This window comes from Misgurnus anguillicaudatus, chromosome 15, assembly GCF_027580225.2.
Source record: "Misgurnus anguillicaudatus chromosome 15, ASM2758022v2, whole genome shotgun sequence".
In the NCBI taxonomy this organism is placed as follows: domain Eukaryota; kingdom Metazoa; phylum Chordata; class Actinopteri; order Cypriniformes; family Cobitidae; genus Misgurnus; species Misgurnus anguillicaudatus.
The window spans coordinates 30,114,990-30,139,845 of record NC_073351.2 but is presented as its reverse complement, the minus strand read 5'-3'; the positions used below and the strand labels follow the sequence as shown (position 1 = coordinate 30,139,845).

The following is a 24,856-nucleotide window of genomic DNA, read 5'->3' as shown; positions in this document are numbered from 1 at the left end:
AAGCAGAGCTGTACGTATCCAAAACTAGTGTGTGAAGGCTTGAACAGTTATTCCAGGTGGGACAAAATTACAGGGAATAAACAGTGGAAATACCCTCGGTTTAATTTCAAAGGATACCACTTAAGATGTGTGTTTATCTCTTTTACATGCCAAGACATTAAAATGAAAGACTATCTTATTAAAACATCCAGACATTTGTGGTTAAGAAGTGAAAAAGTTCATAAATATAACAAAGCTGGTTTCCTGTAGAAAAGGCATCAAGAGAATTTTTGTTATAATAACATAAATTAAAATGTTTTTTCAGGGCTGATTCACATAGATGATTTTATAAATTATAACTTTGGCTTGCAAGGCAAGTATCACTATTACTATTTCCCGTACTTGGAGTTTTAACAACCCCTTCACCCTCCTAATAGATCTGGGTCATGCTGTTTGTGACACCTTAAACTTTGCAGCAGCTATGGTTGCACTGCACGTTAAATAATTTCAATTTGTTTAATAATTTGTTACTTTCAAAAACCAAGGATCGCAAAATTGCTTTCAACTGTGGTTAGAAACCTAATTAGATCATCCTCTCGAATAAAATCAACCTTGTCTCAAAGTTTATTAATTAAATTAAATTAAAATATCATTTAATGTATTTTCATTTCATACATTAATAATAAGGGGTGTAACAATACATTGATATAAATTAATGCATTAATAAAATGTCTAACAATACAAGGCATCAGTGCCACATGTAAAATATGATGTACCTTTGACGCTATCCACATGTTCATGTAACGTCCTTTACGCGTTTCCGCCAAAGCACGAAGCAACAACAAAGTGGTCACAGTTTTTTTATGTTTTGGCAGTTCGTTTACACGCCAAGCCGTTTTGAGGTCCAGACAATGCAAATATTTTAAAAAGGGTTCCAAAGTGCAAGTTTTTATCCTTTCCATGTAAACAAAAAAACACAAATCTGTAAAAGCGATGACTTCAAGCCCATGCGCATTCTGCGTTCGGTCTAAATGCATGCACATTTTTTTGTACACACACAACAGCAGACTACATCATTGTGTTTGTGTTGCTAAAAGGTTGAAGTTAAATTAACAAACCAGCATCATCATCCGTCCATACAAAACTGCCAGCTGCTTTCGCCATATTGTTTGTTTGAAGGCATCTTTCTGCATGTTACTCCTTAGTCCCTTCCCTTAAAGGGATTGTTCACCCCAAAATAATAATTTTATCATAAATCACTTACTCTTGTGTCTTTCTAAACCCCCAAGTGCTTCAATGTCTTCAGAACACATTTTTAGATATTTTTTATATTCTTTCCCAAGAAAAGAATGAAAGGCATCGGCAAAAAGGTCCATGTCCATCAGTCGTTCAAAAATAATAAAATTGTGAAGCAACGAGAACACGTTTATGCCCAAAGGAAACAAAACAAAAATTGTATTCAACATTTTGTTCTCCTTCAAGTCATTCAGTGCGTGTTCACAAGCAGACTACAGCGCATGCCTGCTGACGTAGTTACCAATGGTTTTTTTTTCGCTTTTTTACTTAAGCTATTATGCAAACATTGTAAACAATACCTAAACAGCCCATATAAATTCACAAACTACTTGCAAGCGTATTCTGTGTCTGTACGCTGACAACTACGTCAGCAATTGACGTCAGAAGCATGCGCTGTAGTCTGGTCGTGAACACGCACTGAACAACCAAGGAGGAAAATACATTTTTGTATAAAGTTGTTCGTTTTGTCAATGGGACAGACAGAAGCCTCCCGGTTTTCATCAAAAATATCTAAAAATGTGTTCTGAAGACAATTGGAGCACTTGGTGGTTTAGAACCACACAGTCGTTCATCGTAGTGACATCGCCACCCACTGGACTGGCATCCACTATACAGCATTTTAAGTCGTTTTGCATTTCTATGTAAATGCAGATCATTTTAAACGTAGCCTAAATATTAATAAAACGATTAGTCCATCTCTGAATCGAATCAAAATCGTATCACAGAATTTTTGTGGTAACAGCAAATGTTACATTGCTGGCTGAGAGAATAAAAAATTGTACTGTGACAAGATGTCCGATTTACACCCCTATATATAATTTATTGTGCGTGTTTATATCATTATAGTGCCTAATTGAGTGCAGTGAATGATGGTTGTGTTATAAAGTTACTATGGGTTTGATAAACTGTTGCATCTATTTAGTAACTTCTTTAACAAAGCGTCGTATCGTAGTGCAAGTAGCGAATTACATTGTTGTTTGGGTACCTCTACCCTAATGTCTGCTCTTGGAAAAAAGTTTATAAAAGTACACATTTGCACTTAAAATTTTCTCAGAGTGTGATGTTATCAAAGTAAGCCAGCTCGAATTTTATTAAGCCATGTTATTTCTTCTCACTATGCTGTTAATTGTTTTCACACTTTGTGTAGTTTAACAGCTAATTTAAATATGGCTGTTTAAATGTGAAGAAAAGTTGTCTAAAGAAATGATGGCAACATCTGGCCTTCCATATATGTCTTAATTTGGATATTTCTTAATTTTATGTATGTAATGTAATACGGCATTGTTTAGCATATTGTGAGCATGATTTGGTCATGGAAGATATTATAACTGTGCAAATTGTACCTCAAAGCAGTTTTAGTTTGAACATAATTACTTTTCTGGAAATTTCCAGTTCTAGATAACTTCATATTGTTGTAAATATTGCCAAATCTTTATGTAGCGTGAGGAACAATGAGACTATCTTTAAGTGCTGTTGAAATCATCAGTCACTACAGAACAAGCCTGACAAGCCAGATCTCAAACTCTTTCCATGTGTCGTTTCTTATCTTCATGCACACCACGGCACGATCCATCCGGAGAACGTGACCTCTGCCTCGACTTCTCCTCCGTCTGAGTGATTGACACAAATCCTTTAGATGTCTATTTGACAATTTCCTCAGTATCAATGCGTCATGTGTTCCAGCAGATAATAGAAGTTTATCTAGTAGCCGCTGTTGAATAGCCAGTAGCCTGTTGTTCCAGTCAACACTGATGTTTAAAAATCTAAATACCTGTCTGTCTTTGTTAACTTGATTGACAGGTCAGAAAGACCCCAGTCCTTGAAACGGTGGGGGTAGATGGGGCCTTTTTCCCAGCAATCCTATTTGTACAGAGGTGGTGTACACTTCCCACTTTTCCTAAATCTTATATTACATACACATTTACTATATATTTACAGTACATTTGCAAGCTATGCTGTCAGAAAAAAATGGTAATAAATGCTCCCAAGCTGTCACTTGGTTAGTACCATTTAAAAATGTCCTATGTATTCAGTAACAGATATGTATTGATTTGATACCAATATGTAAATTTCTGGTACCAATATGAATATCTTAGGTACTAATATAAACTCTTTAGGTGCAAATAAGTATTTTTAAAAGGGTACTGCCCTAGTGATGGGTAAGGACCATTTTGTCTGACAGTATATATGAATAGTTTGGTTCCAAAACGCAATAAATCAATTTTGACTAATTTTGGTAAAAATCTATTTTCTATACCAAGAAAGTGACAAGATGAAAAGCACTATTTTCTGTTACAAACTTTCACATAGCATTTTTAGATTATAATAACATTAAAGATTAACATCCATAATTAGATTTTCAAAGATTTATTATGAAAACTGATTATTTTTTCCGCAAAAAAGTTTTTTTCTTCAAGATGCTAGAAATCTATTGGAACAATATATAAATGTGCATTCATCTTTGCCATGTTATATTCATTTAGTTGATTAGTGGTATACACTGATTAAAAAAAGAACATTAATGGCATTAACTCTTTCACCGCCAGCGTTTTTTTAAAAAGTTGCCAGCCAGCGCCAGCGTTTTTCATGATTTTCACAAAAGTTTAATGCCTTCCAGAAAATTTTCTTCTTCAAATATATGAAACATACAATATACCAAATGAAAGAACAGACCCTCTGCTTTCAAACAAAAAAAAAAAAACGTTCTTTTGTAATCAGCTTTTGAATATGGGTAGGTTTCTGCAAAAACACCACATTTTGAGCAAAAAGCTGAGATAATTCAATTTTTGTGATGGACTTTTCATAGAGATCCCATTCAGAGCGATCTTTAAAACAGACACGGACATGCAGCAGCTTGCCATAGGGCAATACTTCCGGTTTTAAAAAGTTGCGGAAGGGCGCTACCTATTGGATAATAGCGGTATTGCGGAAAGACGGAAATACTTGTCATTGGCGGGGAAGCGTTTTCTCTTAATTGACGAGATATCTCGTCAATGGCGGGGAAAGAGTTAATCAAAACACTTACTTTGTCATATTAAGAACACTGTCATCGCTTCTGTCATCCTCACTGAACCTATTTGGACAGATCAGCTGTAAAATGTTTTGGTCCTGCTTGATTTTTGTTAACTTTGCATAAAATAATGGAAAGTTTTTCATAAGATCCCCTGGGGTCAATGTGTTAGCATGACAAAAGCTTGATGCTTTTTCCTTCTTCCAAGTGCCTCTCGCGTAAATATTAGATTTTGATAGTTTACGTTTCTTCCCCGCGACAAAAAACCACCACAGGTTTATCAATGCCGTCACAATTACTATTTTGTTTTTGTTTGTTTGTTGATCACGAAGTACAAAGTAGATGAGGAAAACTAGGATTCTGTGTGTATTCAAATCGCCGCCCTTATTGTTTACAATGTGTGGAATGGTGCGCTGTGATTTCAGCGGATTTATTGCATTCTGCAGAGTGTTTATTGCGTTTTGGGGAAAAAAACGCATTTTGAAACCAAATTCTACATATATTGTATTGTTATGTGTTTTCCCTGCTAATCGAACCCATGACTTTAGCAACAAGAACCTTAAAATGCATTCACAGCCTTTACGAAAATTAACCATGGTTTTATTATAGTAAAAGAGTAGGGTTTTGTGATTTTACTACACAACCCATGGTTAAATTATTGTTACCGTAGCAATGCCATAGTTAATTTTTGTAAGGAAAGTGAATAGTGATGTAGTACTCGAGTCCAAGACCGGTTTCGAGACCGTTTTTTTGCTTTCTCGGACTCGCCTCGGACTTGTTCCTTCAAAGACTCGGTCTTGACTCGGTCTCGGACCACAGTGGGAGGAGAAGGACTCGTAATATCAGACCGAGTCCTCAAGACCAACGCATTTTTTTATGTTCATATAAAAAAAACACATAACAATAATAATGAAATGCAGTGTTGACAGGCATTATTTGAAAATGACATCTCATGGTGCAATGCAAAGATACTGCCATCAGAGCCATTTATTTATCTCTAGAAAAATAGGCAGAAGATGATGCATGTGGTAGGGATTTTAAATGATAGTTAAAGCATAGTCCATATTAATACGTTAAGACTGCTCCTCTAAACAATTCCCAATCTAGCTTAGTCTGTAGGCCTAACTGTTGATTATTAACTGGGGTGATAGTAAATCATGAATATGAAAACTGACATGTTTTTATGGTCTTGGTCTCAACTCTGTCTCGACTCCTAAAGGACTCTGTCTCGACTCAGACTTGCTTCCTCAAAGACCTCAGTCTTGACTCGGACTCGACTGTATTTGAAACCAACGGACTTGGTCTCGACCCTTCAAAGACTCGGCCTTGACTCAGACTTGGAACAGTATAGGCGGTCTCGTCCCCATCACTAGAAGTGAAAAGCAAGCATTTAAAAAGCTAAAAATATCAAGCACAAATTGAGCAAATGCATATCATATTCCATAACCGTGTTACGTTTTTTTTATTGGATAATGCAATAAAAGCACACCTCTATTTCTTCTGATCGCGCATACGCGGCTCACTGAGGTTGTTTATGGCATTATTCTCTAATCTCACTTTATCTTCTCCTCTATATCTCTGCTGCCTCATGTCATATCTTCAAACTTAACTGAGTGTTGCATCTAAGTGTGGAGTCTCTGTCATATCAGTGTGCCACTGTTGCTTTTAAATGCTTTAATCTCTCTCTCATACCCTACATGAGACAAAGCACAGACAAAACACATCTTTGCAATGCGCCGTATCTTTATAGAGTCATTGTTTCATCATAAAGAGATTACATGAGAATTATCTGAAATATTTCCCTTGACATATTTAGATCATGACATAAAAACGTGGTAGACGTGAAATATGCAATGCAATTTTTAGATTATCCATTTAAATGTGTGCCTTTCAGTCTGTTGCGCATAAAGATTAGCACAAGGATGAAATTGGGTGGTCATAATTTTAAGTGTGTTTTTGTAAATGTGTTACCAATATGCAGAATAGTCGTCTGTAAATACTTAATCCCAAATGATGCGCATAAACGCATGCAAAGTGTTTGAAATCCACATTTTATTTATTTTCTCATATTAGCAGTCACTTTATTGTTATGTAGAACAGAGCGCAGCTTGATGTTAGCCAGTCTGTCTTTTTTGTGAGGTCTGACAGCTGTAATTTAGCGTAGGTTAAAATGTACAAATATCACCAGTCAGAGTAAATCATACACACACACGGTACGATACAAGGACTGTGTTTTTATTTAAGTCCCAGCTGCCACCATCTCTAGAAGGCCACACTGGCAGATCAGGGACGTCTACGGTACCTGTCAGACCGCCCACTAGAATCAAAACCCTCTGGGCTTTAGATCTAAACCAAAAACCTTCAGCAGTCCACACCAATAAAGACGTGTTTACAAAGTTGTTGAGTTTGATCAAGGAGAAATATTCCAAGTGTGCTGAATTATATGTGCGTTTGAGTATATGCATATGCTGTACAAATGCTTTCTTTGATATTTGAGAGCTTTATTTACGACACACAGTCTTTCAAGTATGAGTAATACTTAATTTAAGAACAAAAATAAGGAAATATAAAATTATTTTTAAATTATTTAATAACACAAATAATGCTTAAGGTTAGCATCACATACACTTTTAAAAATAAAGGTTCTTAAAGTCTTTCTGTATGTGGGTGATTCTCACGAAAACTTGGTTTTAAAAATGTCAAGCATGAAAATGTAAAAATTGCTTAAATTTACTTTTTTTCCCACCCCAGACATTGAAAAACAAAGTCTGGAGTAAATGGAAACATTAATTTAAAAACTTTTACTTATCATTTAACACTTTTTGTAACATAATTTAAAAAATTAGTCCTAAAAAATCTCATTACCGGAACAGTCAGAAAACATCAACACTGACATATTTTCAAAATGACATGACAAACCTGAAAGAACATAATTTGGAGATTCTGCACATGCATTTAAAATCAAAGTATTATGCTTCTATTAATTAAATTAACATTTAATAAGCATCTGTTGCGGTAATGATAATCAAAATGTCGTGTAAGCATTCTGACAAGACAATATTTCAAATTAACCGTAAAAAAATGATCTTACCTGGTAGCCATCTTGAAGTAACAGGTCCATGTGCTTGGTCACTCAAAATCAAACTTTATTAAAATTCTGTATGTGTGCTTAAACTGTTCTCAAAAAGTGTTGCGGAGGATGAGAACATCAGGCATGGACACATCATTTTCCTAATTATTATTATACATGAATATTCAGTAAATATTTTTTCTGTCATCTAAAGTAGTCTAGCAAAACATCCATTTATTTTTTTTCTTAATATTTTTGTGTTCATTTGATTAAATTACAACATAACGCATGTTCAAACACAGCCGGACACATTGCGGTAATGAGAATTTCAGCAGAAAATTATTACACATTGTGCGAGGTAGAACACAGTATTGTGTTAATTCTGATGCTTTTTAATGTTACTATATTACACATTTTAAAGCTAAAATCATTAGTGCCGTGGTGTTTCAATGGTTTCGTGAGAATCACCCATGTACGGTTCCCAGAATTTTTTTATTATATGGCATAACTCATAAGAACCTTTTAAGCACCTTTATTTTTAAGTGTATTTATTTGTTAAACTAAAGTACACTGTAAAAAAATTCTGTAGAAATTACAGTATTACTGGGTATTTCTGGCAACTAGCTGCCAGTAACTTACTGTAGATTTTGTGTGCATGTTATTTACTGGCAACAGTTTGTTCAAAGTTAAATGAACATGAAACATTTTCAGTCTTTATCTTCTACAGTAAGTTACTGGCAACCAGCTGCAAAATGACAGCAATTTGTTTACAGTGAATGTAAAGCTTTCTCTTTTCATGACTTGGTTGTTTGTCATGCTAAAAACAATCTGTTAAAGTGAAAGTTTATTGTTGGGAAACCTAAACTGTCGATCAATATGTATTGATTTATTATAAATGAAGGCAGCATTTCGATTACTCAGTGACCTCGAATGCTTGATTTATTTGTTTAGCTATAAATATTGACTGCACTAATGCCATTCAATCAAGATGCCTTTAAAGGATTTACAACATGGATCTACACTCGGTCTGGGAGAAGGCAAAGATCATATTCCCAACTAGAGGAAAACCCTTACGATAATTACCAGGGTTAGCAGGTTAACACAGTCAATATGATGTCTTAAAGGACACAGAGTCTTCAGTCTTCTCTGCTTAGAATGAGAACAGTTCCCAACTATCGGCTCTTTTTTTAATAATTAGCTCTTGCTTTTAGCCTCCTGGTAAAAATTAGGTGATTGAAAACAATACAAACCAATACAAAAAAAACTATTTTTAAACAAGCTTGCTTTGTATTACATTGATTTAGGCAGCATTCAGCCATCAGGAATACAAAATGACTTTCTTGTTAGACAAAAGCTGGAGAAAAGTCTGACTGACAGATAAAAGGAGAAAGCTCTTTATCCTCTTAGGATGAAAGCACTTCCCTATCTCCGATAGCCCCTTGGTGAGGGGAGTAGATGTCCATATCCGCAATCATCATATCTTGCCTCTTAAATCTGGAATCTTCCACCCTCCAAAGCCCTCTTTAGGGAAAAACCGGCACGTCCTTAGACCTTCTCACCGCGTGTGAGTTTAATATGACTTGGAAAGAGGAAACAGGTCTTTAGATGGGCTTACAGGGAATACAGTGAGCATGGCCTGTTCAGCACGTGGGGATTAGAGTTTTTGGGCCATTTTGGGCTGTGGAGTCTGGAAAGGATATTGACTATGTTTTGAGTAAGACAGAAAGAAGTTAAATCATAAGTGTACCAGTAAAGTACTTTTGGTAACCACAATGAATAAAATTGTTAAGAAATACATTTACAGACAAATCATTGTACAAACAATCGCATACCTTGTCAGAAATAAAGGTACAAAACTGTACCTTTTCTGTCACTGGGGCTGTACCCTAAGTTTCCGTTTGGTTCCTTTACAGAAATACAAAACAGAATACAATTTTGGGTAGATTACTGTACCTTAAGGACCTACATTGTTAGAAAAGTCAATATATGTACCCTAGCTGTCAGTGGGGCATTAGCATTTAAAAAGGTAATTGTATGGACCATTAGGCCAGATATGTAAACATTTAGTACCAATATGTACCTTTGAGATACTAATAAGCTCTCTTTGGTCCCAGTATGTACCTCTGAGGTACTAAAATGAAATCCCTAGGTGCAAAGCTGTACTTTTTGAAAGGGTACAGCTCCAGGGACAGAAAAGGTACAGTTTCGAACCTTTATTTCTGACAGTGTAGGGTAGACAAATGACATTGACATCTTTTTAACTCTTTTCCCACCAGCTTTTTTTTAAGTTGCCAGCCAGCACCAGAATTTTTTATGATTTTCACAAAAGTTAACTCTTTCGCCGCCATTGACAAGTTATCTCGTCAATTAAGATAAAACGTTTCCCTGCCAATGACGAGTATTTCCTGTCTGTAATACTGCTATTTTCTACCAGGTGGTGCTCTTCCGCAATTTATAAAACCTTGAAGTATCGCCCTAGGGCAAGCAGCTGCATGTTCGTGTATGTTTTGAGGATCGCTCTGAATCTGATCTCTAACAAAAGTCCTTCACAAAAAATTCATTTTCTCAGCTTTTGGCTCAAAATTTGGTGTTTTTGAAGGAACTTACCCATATTTGAGACGTGATGAATAGAGAACTAATGAAGGTAGGATGAAACAGTTTTTTTTTTAAAGCAGAGGGTCTGTTCTTTCCGGGTGTGCCTCATATGTCTTGAAAAGTGAAGCTGCTGGCTCTTTAATCGCCCCCTGGTGGCTGGCTGTAGTACAAGTCATAAACCCCGCCCTCTCCATTCAAACGAATGGGACTCTGCTCTAAATAAAAAAATTATTTACACTTCCAATACAAATTTCCGAAAGATGGTTTTGGTCCTTTCCAGTAATTTGATGCTATAGAAACGGGGGGCATGTCGTTATGATAAGCATGGTTGAATTGGTCGCCCGAGCATTTGGGCGGAAGTTTGATACCGCGGCACCGCTTCTGGCTCCACAGACAATTCCTTCTGCACATGCCTTTGCTCCAAACCAACGATTTTACGTAACATGGCGGAACCATGGTCGACATTTTTGGCTTTAATTCATTACAATGGAGAGAGGCGACGTCGTGTCGTCCATCTTTTTTTACAGTCTATCGTTCTTTCATTTGATATATTGTATGTTTATATATTTAAAGAAGAATATTTTCTGGAAGGCATTAAACTTTTGTGAAAATCATGAAAAATGTTGGCGCTGGCTGGCAACTTAAAAAAAAATACTGTGGCGGCGAAAGAGTTAATGCCTTCCAGTTTAAGTTTAATGTTTTGATCTAAATTCCCCTTACATGGAAGTCTTCACCAGGTTTCTACAGTAGCCCTAAACGAGTGAACTGTTCTACAGAGCATTTCGTCCTTAAATTGTTTGTCCTGTGGCAGCTACCGTAGCTTCTCTTTGCGTTTCGAAAATAAGGAGTGAGCTGTGGACCGAACTGTTGGTTGCAACTAAATAGCACTAAAAAATACCACACTGGACCTTAAATATCTTTACTCTAAAAATGTTGGATTGTTTTAACCCATAGTTGCACCAAATATGGACATATCCAACAAAAATGACTTCAGTTGGGTCATAAATATTTTACATTGCAACATCATTTAATTGATGGCATGAGTAGAATGTTTGTGCAGTACTCGTTTTTAAGGAATTCTGCCGGTTGGTTGTGCTGTTGTTTTTTACCCTTAATTTCCGCCGTCCGCCCCTCCCCATTAAGGCTAATGGTACGACCCTTGCCAGGTCAGGGGCACCGCTTTAGTAATGGTGAAGGGTTAAAAGCTTCTCGCCTCAGGGGAGAGTTCAGGATTATTTCTTGGCTTGTGTTGTGCAATTGTGCAATTTGCTGTTTGTTCTAGACACATGGTCTTCTTATAAACATTAAGACCTGTAGGTCTTTTCATTGCTGCTTATGATGATTAATGCGCTTTATTAAATTTATAATTATAAAAGATTGAAAGAGGTCTGTACAGTCATGAGTTAAGCCTCTCAATTTCATCTGTCTTAAATAAATGCAGTTTCCCTTTTTGAAACGAAGCGAGGGGCCAAACAAATAGGTTTAAGCTGCAAGAAGCTCATAATGAAAATGACGAGAGAGCCCATGGGGAGTTGAGTTATCGTACATAAATTGAACATAAATAAAACAAAAGACAGGTCAAATAAACATCAATAAGGCCGAGACCTTGAATTAATCCGAGTAAATGCGTATGAAAATCCTCATGTGTTCCAGCAATTACATTCAATCTGTTTGTCATTTTGCTGTACTGTATGTACGGTCAGGAAAATGGAAATTGTACCTAAGTCACGCAATGCTGTCACTCATTTAAATCTTTGTTCTTATAATATACAGTAACACATGGGCACCACAAGTGAAGGAAAATGGTTAGACTGACACGTTAAAAATAAAGGGTTTATAATTTGTAACAGGTTGTGAGACGTTGTTTCATAGTCTTACAATATGTTAACACCCCATTGATATCTTAATGTAAGGTTTAGTTTACTGGTGTACTTGACATGAAAGTATAGCATGACAATATGTACTTAGTTAGAATAGACTCCCAAAGTCTTAGACCCGAAAATGTTTCTTTTTGCATTTTTATTGACCTTTTTATAGTTTTCAGAATAATATTTTACGTTAAAAGTTGACGTAATAAAATGAAAAGGATTATTTGCTGTGTCCCTCTTTTGCTTTAATAACATGATCTCATGCTGTTAAGCTTGTACGCAAACCTGATCCAAATTTTCCCAGCATGATTTGAGATTGTTTCAACATCTGATCTTTTCTGAAAAGGGTAAAATTTCTTTAATTGATGAGTGACCTAGAAATAGTTCAGAGACTTTATCTGAAGAGTTCATCTGACATGTTTAGTTTACATTTAAATTTAGTCATTTAGCAGACGCTTTTGTCCAAAGAGACTTACAAATGAGGTAACAATAGATGCAATTAGAGCAAAACAAGAACAACAATAATTAGTGCAATAGAAATAGTCTCATCAAGTTTTAAAACAGTATACATAGCAAAGGTTTTTGACAGAAAAGATTGAGAGAAAGATGGGAAAATAGAAAAAGAGATTAAGCTCTGTATTGGTAAGTGAGGTGTTGGCGTAAGAGATGGGTTTTAAGCCGATTCTTAAAGACTGCTATTGTTGTGTGAAACACTACAGAATCAGCAGATCTTGTCATGACCGGCAGATCATTTAAAGTGGAACAGACCCAGAGAAGGTACGCGATAGTGTTTTGTTGTTGTTGTTTTTGGGATGGCACCACAAGCCTTCACTCTGTGGCAGAGCGCAAGGATCTAGAAGGTATATAAGTCTGTATAAGCAAGTTAAGGTAAGGGGGTGCTGACCCAGTTGTGGTTTTAAAGGCCAGGAGCAGAGCTTTGAATTTGATGTTAGCTGCTATAGGATGCCAGTGTAATCTAACAAAGCGAGGAGTGTGTGCTCTCTTTTTGGCTCATTGAAGACCACTCTTGCTGCTGCATTCTGGATCATCTGTAAGGGTTTGGTTGTGCAGTCTGGTAGTCCGGCCAGTAACGCTTTGCAATAGTCCAGTTTGGACAGGACAAGAGCCTGGACTAGGACTTTTGTAGCATGCTCGGATAGGAAAGGTCTAATTTTCCTAATGTTGGAGAGGATGAATCTACAAGAGCGGGCAGTGCTGGCAACATGCTCCGTGAAGCTAAGCTGATCATCAATGACCAATCCCAGGTTTCTTGCTGTCCACTGTCCTGGAAGGCATAATAGTCGAAGAACCTAGCTGACTGGAAAGATTGTAATAAATCTTGGGGTCAGACAATATGAAAAGCAGTTCCGTCTTTACAAAGTTCAGCTGGAGATGGTGATCCTTCATCCAGATTGGAATGTCACTCAGGATGCTGAGATGCTGGCAGAAACTGTGGGATTGTCAGGCTGGAACGGCAAGTGGAGATGTGTGTCATCCACATAGCAGTGTTAGGAAAAGCCATGTTTCCGAATGACAGAACCCAAGGATGTTGTGTATATAGAAAATAGCAGTGGTCCAAGCACTGAGCCTTGAGGTACCCTGGTATTGAGATGTTTGCGTTCAGAGAAATTACCTCTCCAGAATACTCTAAATGACCTACATGAGAGGTAATACTTGACCCATAGTAGTGCAGTACCAGAGACATCATAACCTTGAGTGTTTAGTTGTAAATTATATTTTTTTTTTACCAGGCACTTTTTTAGGTTCAGTAATTTCACTTTAATGACAAGGAAAAGGTCATTAGCCAGCAATTAAAATGGCTTTTTTAAATGTCATTTTAGTGATTTCATTGGTATTCAACGCATTTGTCTGTTTGGCTGCAAAACCCTCTACAAGTACATGTAAGCTTTTTTGCAAAAACCTCCACTTTTTTAAGTCTCTATATAACCTTCACCCCTTGATATTCGAGCACTGTCGTTCAACAAATTTGTTTTCCGTGCACTTAAAGGACTTTGAAAAGTGGCGTTTAATGAATTATGCCAACAAACTAGTATTTCTGAATTACCTGAGGCCGGGATTAAGTGGATTTTAAGCAAATGTATTTAAAGAAACATATATTATATTACATGCTGAGAGCATTCTGTCAATGTCATTATTACATTTTTTGGTGGCGTTTAGCAGCTTTTGCATTTGAGCTCCAGTTTTGCACCATAACATCTTGGTTTTCAATTTTTCATAATTTTTCATTTCAACTTTCAGGTTTGAATTACATTTTTGGGCCCGACTGTATATCAGAGATGCAAACTTGTCACCTTTCGGCAAGATTTGCCATTTTTCATCCAAAATAGGTCATTCTTTGTGATTCGTCTAAATCCGATGAGTTTTTAAAAATGTGGGGTGAGGAACTCGCAGTAAATTAAATTATAAAAATCATGTCCAGCTATTGTGGTAACAATGTCAAATCACTAGCCAGTTATGTTTTACAATTTATAGTCACCTTATTTGCTGCCGAAGTTTAAGCAGTCTGTGCAGATTGAGTGCACACACTTAACTCGTAACTTAGTATTTTCTCATTCGAGGTTATGCGCCCTCGTCACGTTGCTGTGCGCATGGTCACTAAAGCTTAACATTTGTACACATATTTAAGTACCGCAGTTTTACAGTGAATTAAGTGATTTTAAGCTGTTGAAACACAAACAACAGTGCTATATTCAATCGCTGTTTGAGAGGAGCGTGCAAGCTGCGCATCCGCTTCTCATTAAGCTTGTGAGTATTTTTGCCGCTGTATTAGTACACACATGCGTCAAAATTCCCGTCTTTGCAAGTCCCCTCATAAACAAGACAATATAGGTCTTAAGAGAAAGTAAACAGCTAAAAGAGAAAAAGCATTTGCAACAGTATATTAGATTCGGACTTTGGTCTTAAAGGGGAAGTTACCTAATTTTGCTCCTCTGTCACTCGTGTTAATCAAACAGCATTGAGAGAAAATCTCTTACTGGTCTTAACTAAATCACTTTTTTACCTTTTTAATAAGATTTGTACATTGAATTGTACACAAGTTTGATTCAAGTTGCTCGTTCAGGGTTCATATTCATACTGTATTAGAGCTTTGACTGTGAACAGAACAAACCCTGAATTTTTTGTTTATGAACGTACTTAATAATATGAAATATAAATTACTGTAACACTTTACAAAAAGGTTGTATTTGTTCACATTAGTAAATGCATTATGAACAAAAAATGAACAATATATTGCACATAAACATTTATTAATTTTTGTTTATGTCATTACAGTATTTAATGTTAACAGTTTCAAATTAAAATGGTAAAATTAACAAGATTTACAATAAATAAATAAATAAATAAAATACAAATTATAATTTATGTCTTTGTCACCTTTTTCACCCCTGATGAGTTTGCACCCCTGGTATATAGACAGTAAGCAGAGTAAGATACAAGCCCTTGACATCCAAATGAACTTAAAGTGTGCATGTGCGTGCATGTGTGTGTGTTTTCTGAGGGTCCTACGGCACTTTCATTAACCGCAAGACTCGTAAACTTAATTAAAGACACATTGAATGCATTTCAGAGGAACTGTCCACAGACTCCTAAACATGATCAAAGTCTGTCTCTTTAAAAGTCTTCATCCTTGTAAACATCCTTGTCTTTATAAATTCAGTCTTATCTCATATGTCCGTCTGCTTCACTAATCTCCTTTCCATCAATGTGGTGTTCTTCTTAGGATGGGGTTATCTTTCTAAATCCCACGTTTAATACTTCTTTTCATCTCGCTGTCTCCGTTTTTCAATACTGGTGCAACATATGACCAGTGATGTCAGAAATTACCACCTCAGTAGGGTTTAGCCTCCAATAGTGTGTGTGTCACTCAATGGATCTGCCTGCATCTGTGTGTGCTGGGCTTCTGCCATTTCTCGGCGTAACGCAACCAGAGACCATCGAAAATCAAAAACACATTTTGTCAATGGGTGTGTACGTCTTGAGGGCCAACTTACACAGGCTGAATAAATCAGAAGGTCAAGACCATAGTGAGGGCAAATCCCCCTGGAGCAACCCAAAAAACACACGCAAACACGCTCAGGAAATCTGTCATAAGTCATTGACACGCCATACTTTGATTAATCACATAATCCAATTTCTGTCATATCACGATTCACCGCACCAGTGTGCTATGTCTAGTTTTGGGCATATACTGTATCTGGTCCATCTAATCCTATTTGACTGCGCTTTGTAGTGGAAAAGCAATGCAATAGACCAGGGCCGGAGTGGGACTCATTTTCAGCCCTGGAGTTTCATGCCTTAGACCGGCCCACTTTAGTTCACGACTGACTATTAAAATAATATCTTTAAACCCTCAGTACTAGTATAAGTCTGCAGTAGTGCACTGTTCTCTGCAGCCTTGCAATTCACTGTATTTTTCAAATATATAATTTCATATTCCGTGCAAATGCAGTAAACAATTATAATTTTTGCCATAATCATGCAGCCCTACCATAAGACCATAATATTACTAAAGTAAACTTATTCAAAAAAGGAAACAAATGTGTTTGTGTTTTCCTCTATATTTCTATTTCTAAAAAATGGTGAGTCTTGAGATTAACTGTTGGGTTGATAACGTTTGGAAACCCCTGATATACAATACACAAGCAAGATTTATCAAGTATGCATTGGAAACAAATGGAAAAAAAAGTATTTTAGTACTTAGATCATGTCTATTGCTAAATAACGTAGGCTAAGGTAGGCCTACATTGTGGTAAAAAAAAAGAAAACATCATGGATATACTTTTAAAACTACTTTTTTCAAATAAACTAATGAGTTTTGCATCAAATAGATGTTTGTTCCTCTTGCAATAATTCATAGACTATTCATAGAGAATTCATCTGACTTGGATAAAAAAATACGTTTTGTAAATTCTTTTCCTTTAAGAGGCCAGCCCGTTTGTATTAAGACCCGCTCAAGTTTATTTAAAATATAATAGACGCGCGGCCGGCAAGCGCACTCAAAAGACGCGCTCAAGTTATTTAAAATATAATAGACGCGCGTCCGGCAAGCGCACTCAAAAGACTCGCTCAAGTTTATTTAAAATATAATAGACGCGCGGCCGGCAAGCGCACTCAAAAGACGCGCTCAAGTTATTTAAAATATAATAGACGCGCGGCCGGCAAGCGCACTCAAAAGACGCGCTCAAGTTTATTTAAAATATAATAGACGCGCGGTGTTGTGTCGAAGTCTGTTCCCCCTATGTTCCCCCTATTTTCCCTTCAGTGTAGTGTTTTTATGGCGTTTTTATCACGTTATAGGTTTTATTATTTATATATTTAAAGTTTTAATGGCTACTGAGATGTATATGTGTGCATTTCTGTAATGTATCTGTATTGTTCTTAATGGTAAGTCAATTATTTTTACAGTATGAATCATATTATATGTATAATATTTATTTAATTATGTATGCAAACATTACATTTTTAAAACAACCAGTAAAGGAAAAAAAAGAAAAAGACAGGCTATATTTTAAAAGAAATACCCTAATAGAAAACTGTCAAATGCATGAAATATTTAATAAATTCTATTATAAAATACATGATATTATGCCTTTTTAGTATAACCAATTCAAATCTTTAATCTTTCTAAATGTAACGTGATGAAAACGCTATAAAAGCACTACACTAAAGGGAAACATAGGGGGAACTGAGTTCGACACAACACCGGCAAGCGCACTCAAAAGACGCGCTCAAGTTTATTTAAAATATAGACGCGCGGCCGGCAAGCGCACTCAAAAGACGGGCTCAAGTTTATTTTAAATAGACGCGCGGCCGGCAAGCGCACTCAATATGCGTCTGAAACAAAACTCGTGTTCAAGTAAGCGCTTTGAAAACCAGAAGACAGCGGCACGTCCTGCGTTTCCCATGCGTTTTAGATGTCAATGAACCCTAATGCAAGAATTCTTCCAATAAGTGGTCGGGACTCGGGACACAATCAACTTGTGCATAAAGCAGCGGGGACATCTCTCACCCGCAAATACGCGTCATCCCGGTGGCATGACAACACCGGCCCTCGTGGCCAAAAAAAACAGACCGGCCCACCGGGAATCCTCCCCGTTCTCCCTATGGCCAATCCGGGCCTGCAATAGACCAAGAGAGTCATGTGTCTTAAAACTTTTCAAAACAAGGCTCGACTTGTCTGCTGGAAAGACCTGCAGATGTTTGGTTGCTGGAAATAAACATTTTAGTGATTTTAACCAGCAAGACTTTTTTGGTTGGGAGGCTTTGAATAAACTCTTAACCAAGCGGTTTTCTAATCTTCATTGCACAGCAAATTTAGTGCTACAGCCAAATCAAGTGATCCAAACTACCCTAGGCATTTCATAGCAATGCTAAAACCCACTCAGGACACATTAGCAACCGTATATCAACACCCTGGCAACCACCTCCAAACCTTATAGAGATGTGTAATGTAAAGATCTGTTTCTTGTTTGTGTACAGAGCTGTGGGATTTAAACAGGACATGGGTGTTTCAGACCGGAGAAGGTCATCTGCAGCACTACAGCATGTTACTAGATGAGACTCGGGAAAGACTGATCATCGGAGGCAAAGAGGTCCTCTATTCCCTAAACCTGGAGCGCATTGCTGCCCCTCACAAACAGGTAGAAAATTAAACCCATGGGTGCAAACTACAGCAGGTTTAGGATTCGGTGCAACATTGACTTTTTTCACTAAATACATTTCAGGATAAAATCATAAATAAAAAAATAATAGCAGACATACAAATAAAACCCAGACATGGATGTCATCATCTGTACTGGTAAAATTCAGGAATGTTCACAAATGCTCCATTGTTATTTGATTTAATGAAATAAAGTGGACTGCTTAATAAAATAAGAGTTTTATAAGGATACTGTGAGTTGAATCTGTGTCTTGTTCATGCAAGCAGATATAAAGAATAATAATAAGTGACAGTATTCAGTCAAGCAGAAAGAAACATTTTATTCCAGAGTGACATTCCCAGAATCCCATTTCCTCTTGTCTCTGTTTTAGATTGAGTGGTCGAGCTCTGAGGAACGGGTGGGGAATTGTTTAATGCAAGGCAGAGAGAAGGTAAATCTGTTTTACATTCTGTAAATATGATGCACTCGTATTATGTTACATATAATGTTGATAAACTGTATGCACTACATTGCTCTTATTTATTTTATTTTCCTCTTTCCATCCTTAATTTCATTTCATGTCATTCTTCTCTCCTCTTCCTCCGTTTCTCTCTTTCTATTTCTTCTTTTTTCTCTTTCTCCTTTCTTTGTCTTCCTCCTTTTCTTTCTCATATTCTTCCTGCTTTTCTTTGTCTTCCTCCTTTTCTTTCTCATATTCTTCCTGCTTTTCATTGTCCTCCTCCTTTTCTTTCTCATATTCTTCCTGTTTTTCTTTGTCTTCCTCCTTTTCTTTCTCTTTCTCTTTCTTCTCTTTATCTTTCTACTCTTTGTCTTTTTTCTTTTGTATTCTACCTTTTCTTTCTCTTCCTCCTTTCTGTCTCCTTCTCGTCCTCTTTCTCCTTCTCTTACTCTTCCTCCTTCTCTTTATCTTTTTCATCTTTTTATCCTCCTTCTGATTATCTTCTTTTCCTCTTCCTTCTTTTCTTTCTCTTCCTCCTTCTGTTCATCTTCTTTTTCTCTTCCTCCTCGTTTCTGTTCCTCATTTTCTTCCTCTTATTCTTCCTCTTTTTTTCTTATTCCCTTTCTTTTCCTCCTTCTCTTTATCTTTCTTCTTTTTCTCTTCCTCGTTTTCTTTTTCTTATTCTTCCACATTCTCTTTTCCTTATTCTTCCTCCTTTTCGTTTTATTCCTCCTTTTCTTTCTCTTCCTCCTCTTTATCTTTCTCATTTTTTCCTTTTCTTTCTCTTTCTTTTTTCTCTCCTTCCTCCTTCTCTTTCTCTTCCTTCTTTCTATTCCCCTTTTCTTGCTTTTTCCTCCTTTTCTTTTTCTTTCTTATTCTCTTCCTCCTCCTCTTTCTCTTTCTCATTTTTTTCTGGTACTTTTCTTATTCTTCCTCCTGATCTTTCACTTCCTCCTCCTTTTTATTTTCCTCCTTCTTATATTCCTCCTTTTTCCTTGTCTTTTCCTCCTTTTCTTTCTCTTCTGCATTTTCTTTTTCTTCCTCCTTTTCTTTATCTCTCTTCTCTGTATCTTTTGTCTCTTCTTCTTTATCCTTTTCTTTCTCTTCCTCCTTCTCTTTATCTTCTCTTTCTCGTCCTTCTTTTCTATCTCTTTATCTTTTTTACCTCTTTCTCTTCCTCCTTATCTTTCTCTTTCTTTATTAAATTCCTTCTATTCTTATTCTTCCTCCTTGTGTTTCTCTTCTTCCTCTTTATATTCCTTATTTTTTCTTGTCTTTTCCTCCTTTTTTCGTCCTCCTTTTCTTTATCTTTCTTTTCTTTATCTTTCGTCTCTTCTTCTTCCTCCCTTTCTTTCTCTTTCTCCTTTTCTTTACTTTTCTTCTTTCTCTTCTTCTCTTCCTTTCCACTTCCTCTTTCTCTCTCACTCTCTCTAACACTTACGTTCACTCTTTCTGTTATAGCCGGAGTGTGCTAACTACATTAAACTGGTGCAGCAGTATAACAGCACCCACCTGTTAGCGTGTGGAACTGGAGCTTTTAACCCCGTCTGTGCCTATATCAGAGTGGGACATGGAAGTGAGGTAAATCTGCTCTTTACAGACTGACACAACAGCTCCAGACCCTTTCTGTCATCCACAAATTCCAAAACTGAAAACACAATAATTTTGGTTTGAGTCACATTTGTTGACCACAGAATGTAACAAGCGCCTCTGCGGCGGCAGCTTTTTATTGTTCTGAAGCAATCTGTGGTAAATTGGAGGAAGAGGGTGAAAATATCCAGCGTCCCCCTGTTCCGCATGACCGCTCTGTGTCACTTATTCCAGAAAACATCTCCAGATGATCTTTTTAGTGTCTTCCGAGGAATGTGACAAACGGATGAAAGAGATCCAGTAATTGTCTGCTGTTCCCCCTCAGAGAGAGCGTACTGCAAAGTAACCCTGTAATCTGGGACTATAACTCTAACTGTACACCCCACGTCATGCAGTCCTGCAGATGTCAGAAATCTGCAATTACCCAAAACCATTTGATGTGGCGACAAGCTAGAGTGCCTTAACATCACTGAAATATTGGTTAAGTTTTGCGTTCTTATACCAGTGAGAGTAAAACAATCCAGATGCTTTGCGTCAGCGAGTGGTTGAAGGGCATATACCAGTCTGAGGTCTGTTTGCAAGTGTGATGACTGGAATTCACCTCTGTGGAGGTTTGTTTGTTTCCAGCAGAAATGTTTAAAGAATGCCAGATATCTAGTGGTGTGGAAACCGATGAAAATGTGACCTACATTAGTTTCACTGCTATGTGGGAAAATTCCGGAACGTTTTTTTTTTTTGTATTGATTTTCAAAAAGTGGGAAGAAAGAACCGCCCAGGGACTACATTTGAAATTCAGATTTAGCTCATACAGCTACAATACATTTATTGAAAGTGTCGGATAAATAAAAAAACTGAAGTTTCCATCTACCAAAATATGGAAATGGTATTCTTTGAAGTAGCTCACACATACATTTGTGCATACGCATGCTTAGGGAATGAGACCCATTGAGCGCTTTTGGATATAAATAGATCAGATTCCTGTGAATACAGTCTGAGACAATGGCTGCGTCCGAAAACTCTAAATTGCTGCTTTCTGCGGCAGCTTTCCAAGGCAGGCATCAAGACATGTCCGAATCCAATGTTAGGTTTACTTCCTAAATCCTAAGATCTTGTTCCATAATTCTATCCATGTGCACAATGGGGAATGTCATTGGTTGAGCCTGGTCGAGTTCGAAAAAGTAAAATGGTGGCCAAGAAAGTGGCTGGAGCACAAATTTTGTGTAAATAAATGTATATTTTCACTTTTTACACCGTTTAATTGCATTTCTAGCGAGAAATTAGTATTTTAGTTTTCAAATATGTGATTAGTTATCACGAAGGCGCTCTGTGTTTATATTTCAAAGACGCTGCCTATGAAGTGTGCCTGCAAGTGTCTCTCTTATGCCGAGTTCAGACTGCATGATTTTCAAACTAGTCGGGTCACCTGTGGTTTCACACTGCATGATTATCTGGGGTAACGTTCAGTCGCTGCTATTTCAGACTGCATGATGGATTGGCGACAGGGGTTTTCATACTGCATGACTTTACCGTAAGAAGAATCCCGATAACTTTTTCCCACGTCTCACAACCAAACGCACGCGAGAAGTGACGCGAAGGAAACAACGCGAGGTCATGCATGCAAGACCGGAGTTCTCACGGGAGACTGGGATTATTATTAAAAATGGTGGCTCGCAAGAATCATACCATATATATTGCATGTGCGCTCATTTGCAGCAGAAAGAAGAAGAAATAAAGATTATGATGGAGGAAATGTTTTGAGAGACTCTTCCCCGAACTTCCAGCTGTCCTGTATGTTGCTCTCTCATTGGCTGTAGGTCATCGCTGATGTTATTGTCAGTCAAAACACATTTCACACGGCATGATTTTGAATTGCTGACTGTTCCAGATATTTAGCATGCCAAATATCTCACGGGTGTCGGCGACTCGTCGGTGATTCTCTCTGAACCCGTTTTTTATAATTCACACTGTGTGATTGTCACTCGCGTGCATGAGCATCGATTTGCCTGTGATTTCGGGCATTTGTCGGCGATTTCTCAAAACCTGTCGGCGAGTCAAAATCAGGGCTAAAATTGTGCAGTCTGAACTCGGCATTAGCTGCCTTCATGCCTCCGAAGTCATTGCCTCATGAGGCAGCGAGGCAACAAGTTTTCGGACGCAGCCATAGCCGCATTAGCGCTGCATAGCAAACACATTTATAAGAGCTTTTAGGTCAAATTAATTAGTCAGTCAGTGGTTGTGGGCGTGGCTTTGTTTGTGTGACATCACATTAACAAGATTATCATAACAGCATGTCTACTGAGACTGCTCAGATGGTGATGGTGGATTTTTTTCATTGTAGGGGTGTTGTGTTCACCCCTGGCAATACACATTTATTTCCAAACACCTTCTGAAATTGGATTTTGCTTAATATGTGCCCTTTAATAACAAGAGAGAAAAATAAATACGGATCATTACAACTTTGCTAAAACAACAAAGCTGTTGGTGGCCTAAGACTTTTGCACACTATGATTGTCCAGTTGCCTCTTTATAAGATAATACAGTGAAAGTTAAGGAGAGAGTGCAGGAACTGGATTGGTAATGTTACTGTAAATCACTGCTGTCGGTTTAACTGTGCAGTAAATTGCTTTCAATGAAAAGCATCTGCTAAATAACAAGTAGCATAGTTGATGATTAGGAATGGCAGATGAATGGTTGGAAGGAGTATATAAACAACGTCTCCGTACTCCACTTCTAGTGTTGTGTCGTCGATATCATTCCAGATGATAGCATTCTTAAATGGTGATAAGTAGACATTAAAGGTATAGTTCACCCAAAAATGAAAATAATGTCATTAATGACTTACCCTCATGTCGTTCCAAACTTGTAAGACCTCCGTTCATCTTCAGAGCACAGATTAAGAAGTTTTAGATTTAGTCTGAGAGCTTGTTGACCCTTCATTGAAAATGTACATATGGTATACTGTCCACGTCCAGAAAAGTAATAATGAATGACGTATGACGCAGCTGACGTGTTATCTGGTGCCCCCCAGCTGTTTTTTTTTTTGTGCGCCCGGGCTTTGTTTACTGTCACACATTGTAAGTTTGAAAAAACAAACCTTCGCAAACATGTTTGAGGATAACACGTCATCCGCAGTCACGTGACTTTAGTCTCACGCATGCGCTTCACAACAGACGTGGAAGAAAAGACAATGCTGAATAAAGTCGTAATTTTTGTTATTTTTGGACCAAAATGTATTTTCGATGCTTTAACACATTCTAACTGACCCACTGATGTCACATGGACTACTTTGAGGATGTTTTTGTTACCTTTCTGGACATGGACAGTGTACCTAAGGTGGATTTTCGGTGAGGGGTCAGCGGGCTCTCGGACTGAATGTGGAACATCTTGAACTGTGTTCCGAAGATGAACGGCGGTCTTACAATTTGGAACAACATGAGGGTGAGTCATTGATGAGATTGTTTTCATTTTTGGGTGAACTATCCCTTTAAGTAAAATTAGTCTCCATTAGAGCTGTGGTACAGGGGCTGTGGTACAACTGTCACCCAAATATTTCACAAACAATTATTTTTAATGCAATAATCTAACATATAGGGAACAAAATTGTGTTTACTTTAAATGCAATTTAATTTCCATTTCATGTAAAAATGACAGTAACATTAGTTTCCTGGCATTGTAAACACCCTTTAACAACCGTGATAGAAAGTTTTATCTCTAGAGAGACAGAGAGCGGAAGTTTGAACATTCTCACTCTGTTAATATCTCTTACCAAACATGCAGACAACCAAAAACAAACAGCCCCATCTTCCCAGGAGATGTGCAGTCAAATTACAAAGCGGCTAATCATAGAGAGGAGAGCTTTATTTGAAAAGACAGCCTAGAAGAAAAGAGCAAGAGGGGATTTTTTTCATTGTGGCAGGGGGCCTTAGGACTTTCTTTCACCGAACCGTTTTTCTTAACTTCAATCCATCTAAGCTTTCAGGAGAGGTAATTCATTTCTCACCTCATCTAGAGTTTTTTATCCTAAGCCGGGCTCAAAGAAATCTGGGAATGGGAGTAGGAAGTACTTTCCGACTTCCTGACCTTGGCGCTGAGGTGAAGGCAAGAGCCACTGGCATTGAGGGAGCGGGAGGCAGAAGATCAGAGAGAGTTTAATTACAGGAGACAAGCTTCAGCGAGATGCCTGATAACTCAGGGTACAGACACACGACTCGGTTTAGGGTGTAGCTGTGGTTTTCCAGACTATCTCAGATGTTAATGAGACACATGCGAGATGCGTGCGCTTGCGTAAGAGACGGGCTTCAAATATACACACACAGACGAAGATTG

General features: G+C 37.4%; 1 protein-coding gene across 1 annotated transcript in view; it reads left to right on the top strand.

The window, feature by feature from the left end:
- The window catches only part of sema3e (sema domain, immunoglobulin domain (Ig), short basic domain, secreted, (semaphorin) 3E), a 74,631-nt gene that overhangs the window by 12,394 nt on the left and 37,381 nt on the right, over positions 1 to 24,856 (top strand). Inside the window, exons 2-4 of the mRNA XM_073853755.1 lie at positions 18,320 to 18,480; positions 18,872 to 18,931; positions 20,402 to 20,521. Of these exons, the coding sequence (XP_073709856.1) occupies positions 18,320 to 18,480; positions 18,872 to 18,931; positions 20,402 to 20,521 (341 nt within the window). The remainder of the gene's footprint in view (positions 1 to 18,319; positions 18,481 to 18,871; positions 18,932 to 20,401; positions 20,522 to 24,856) is intronic.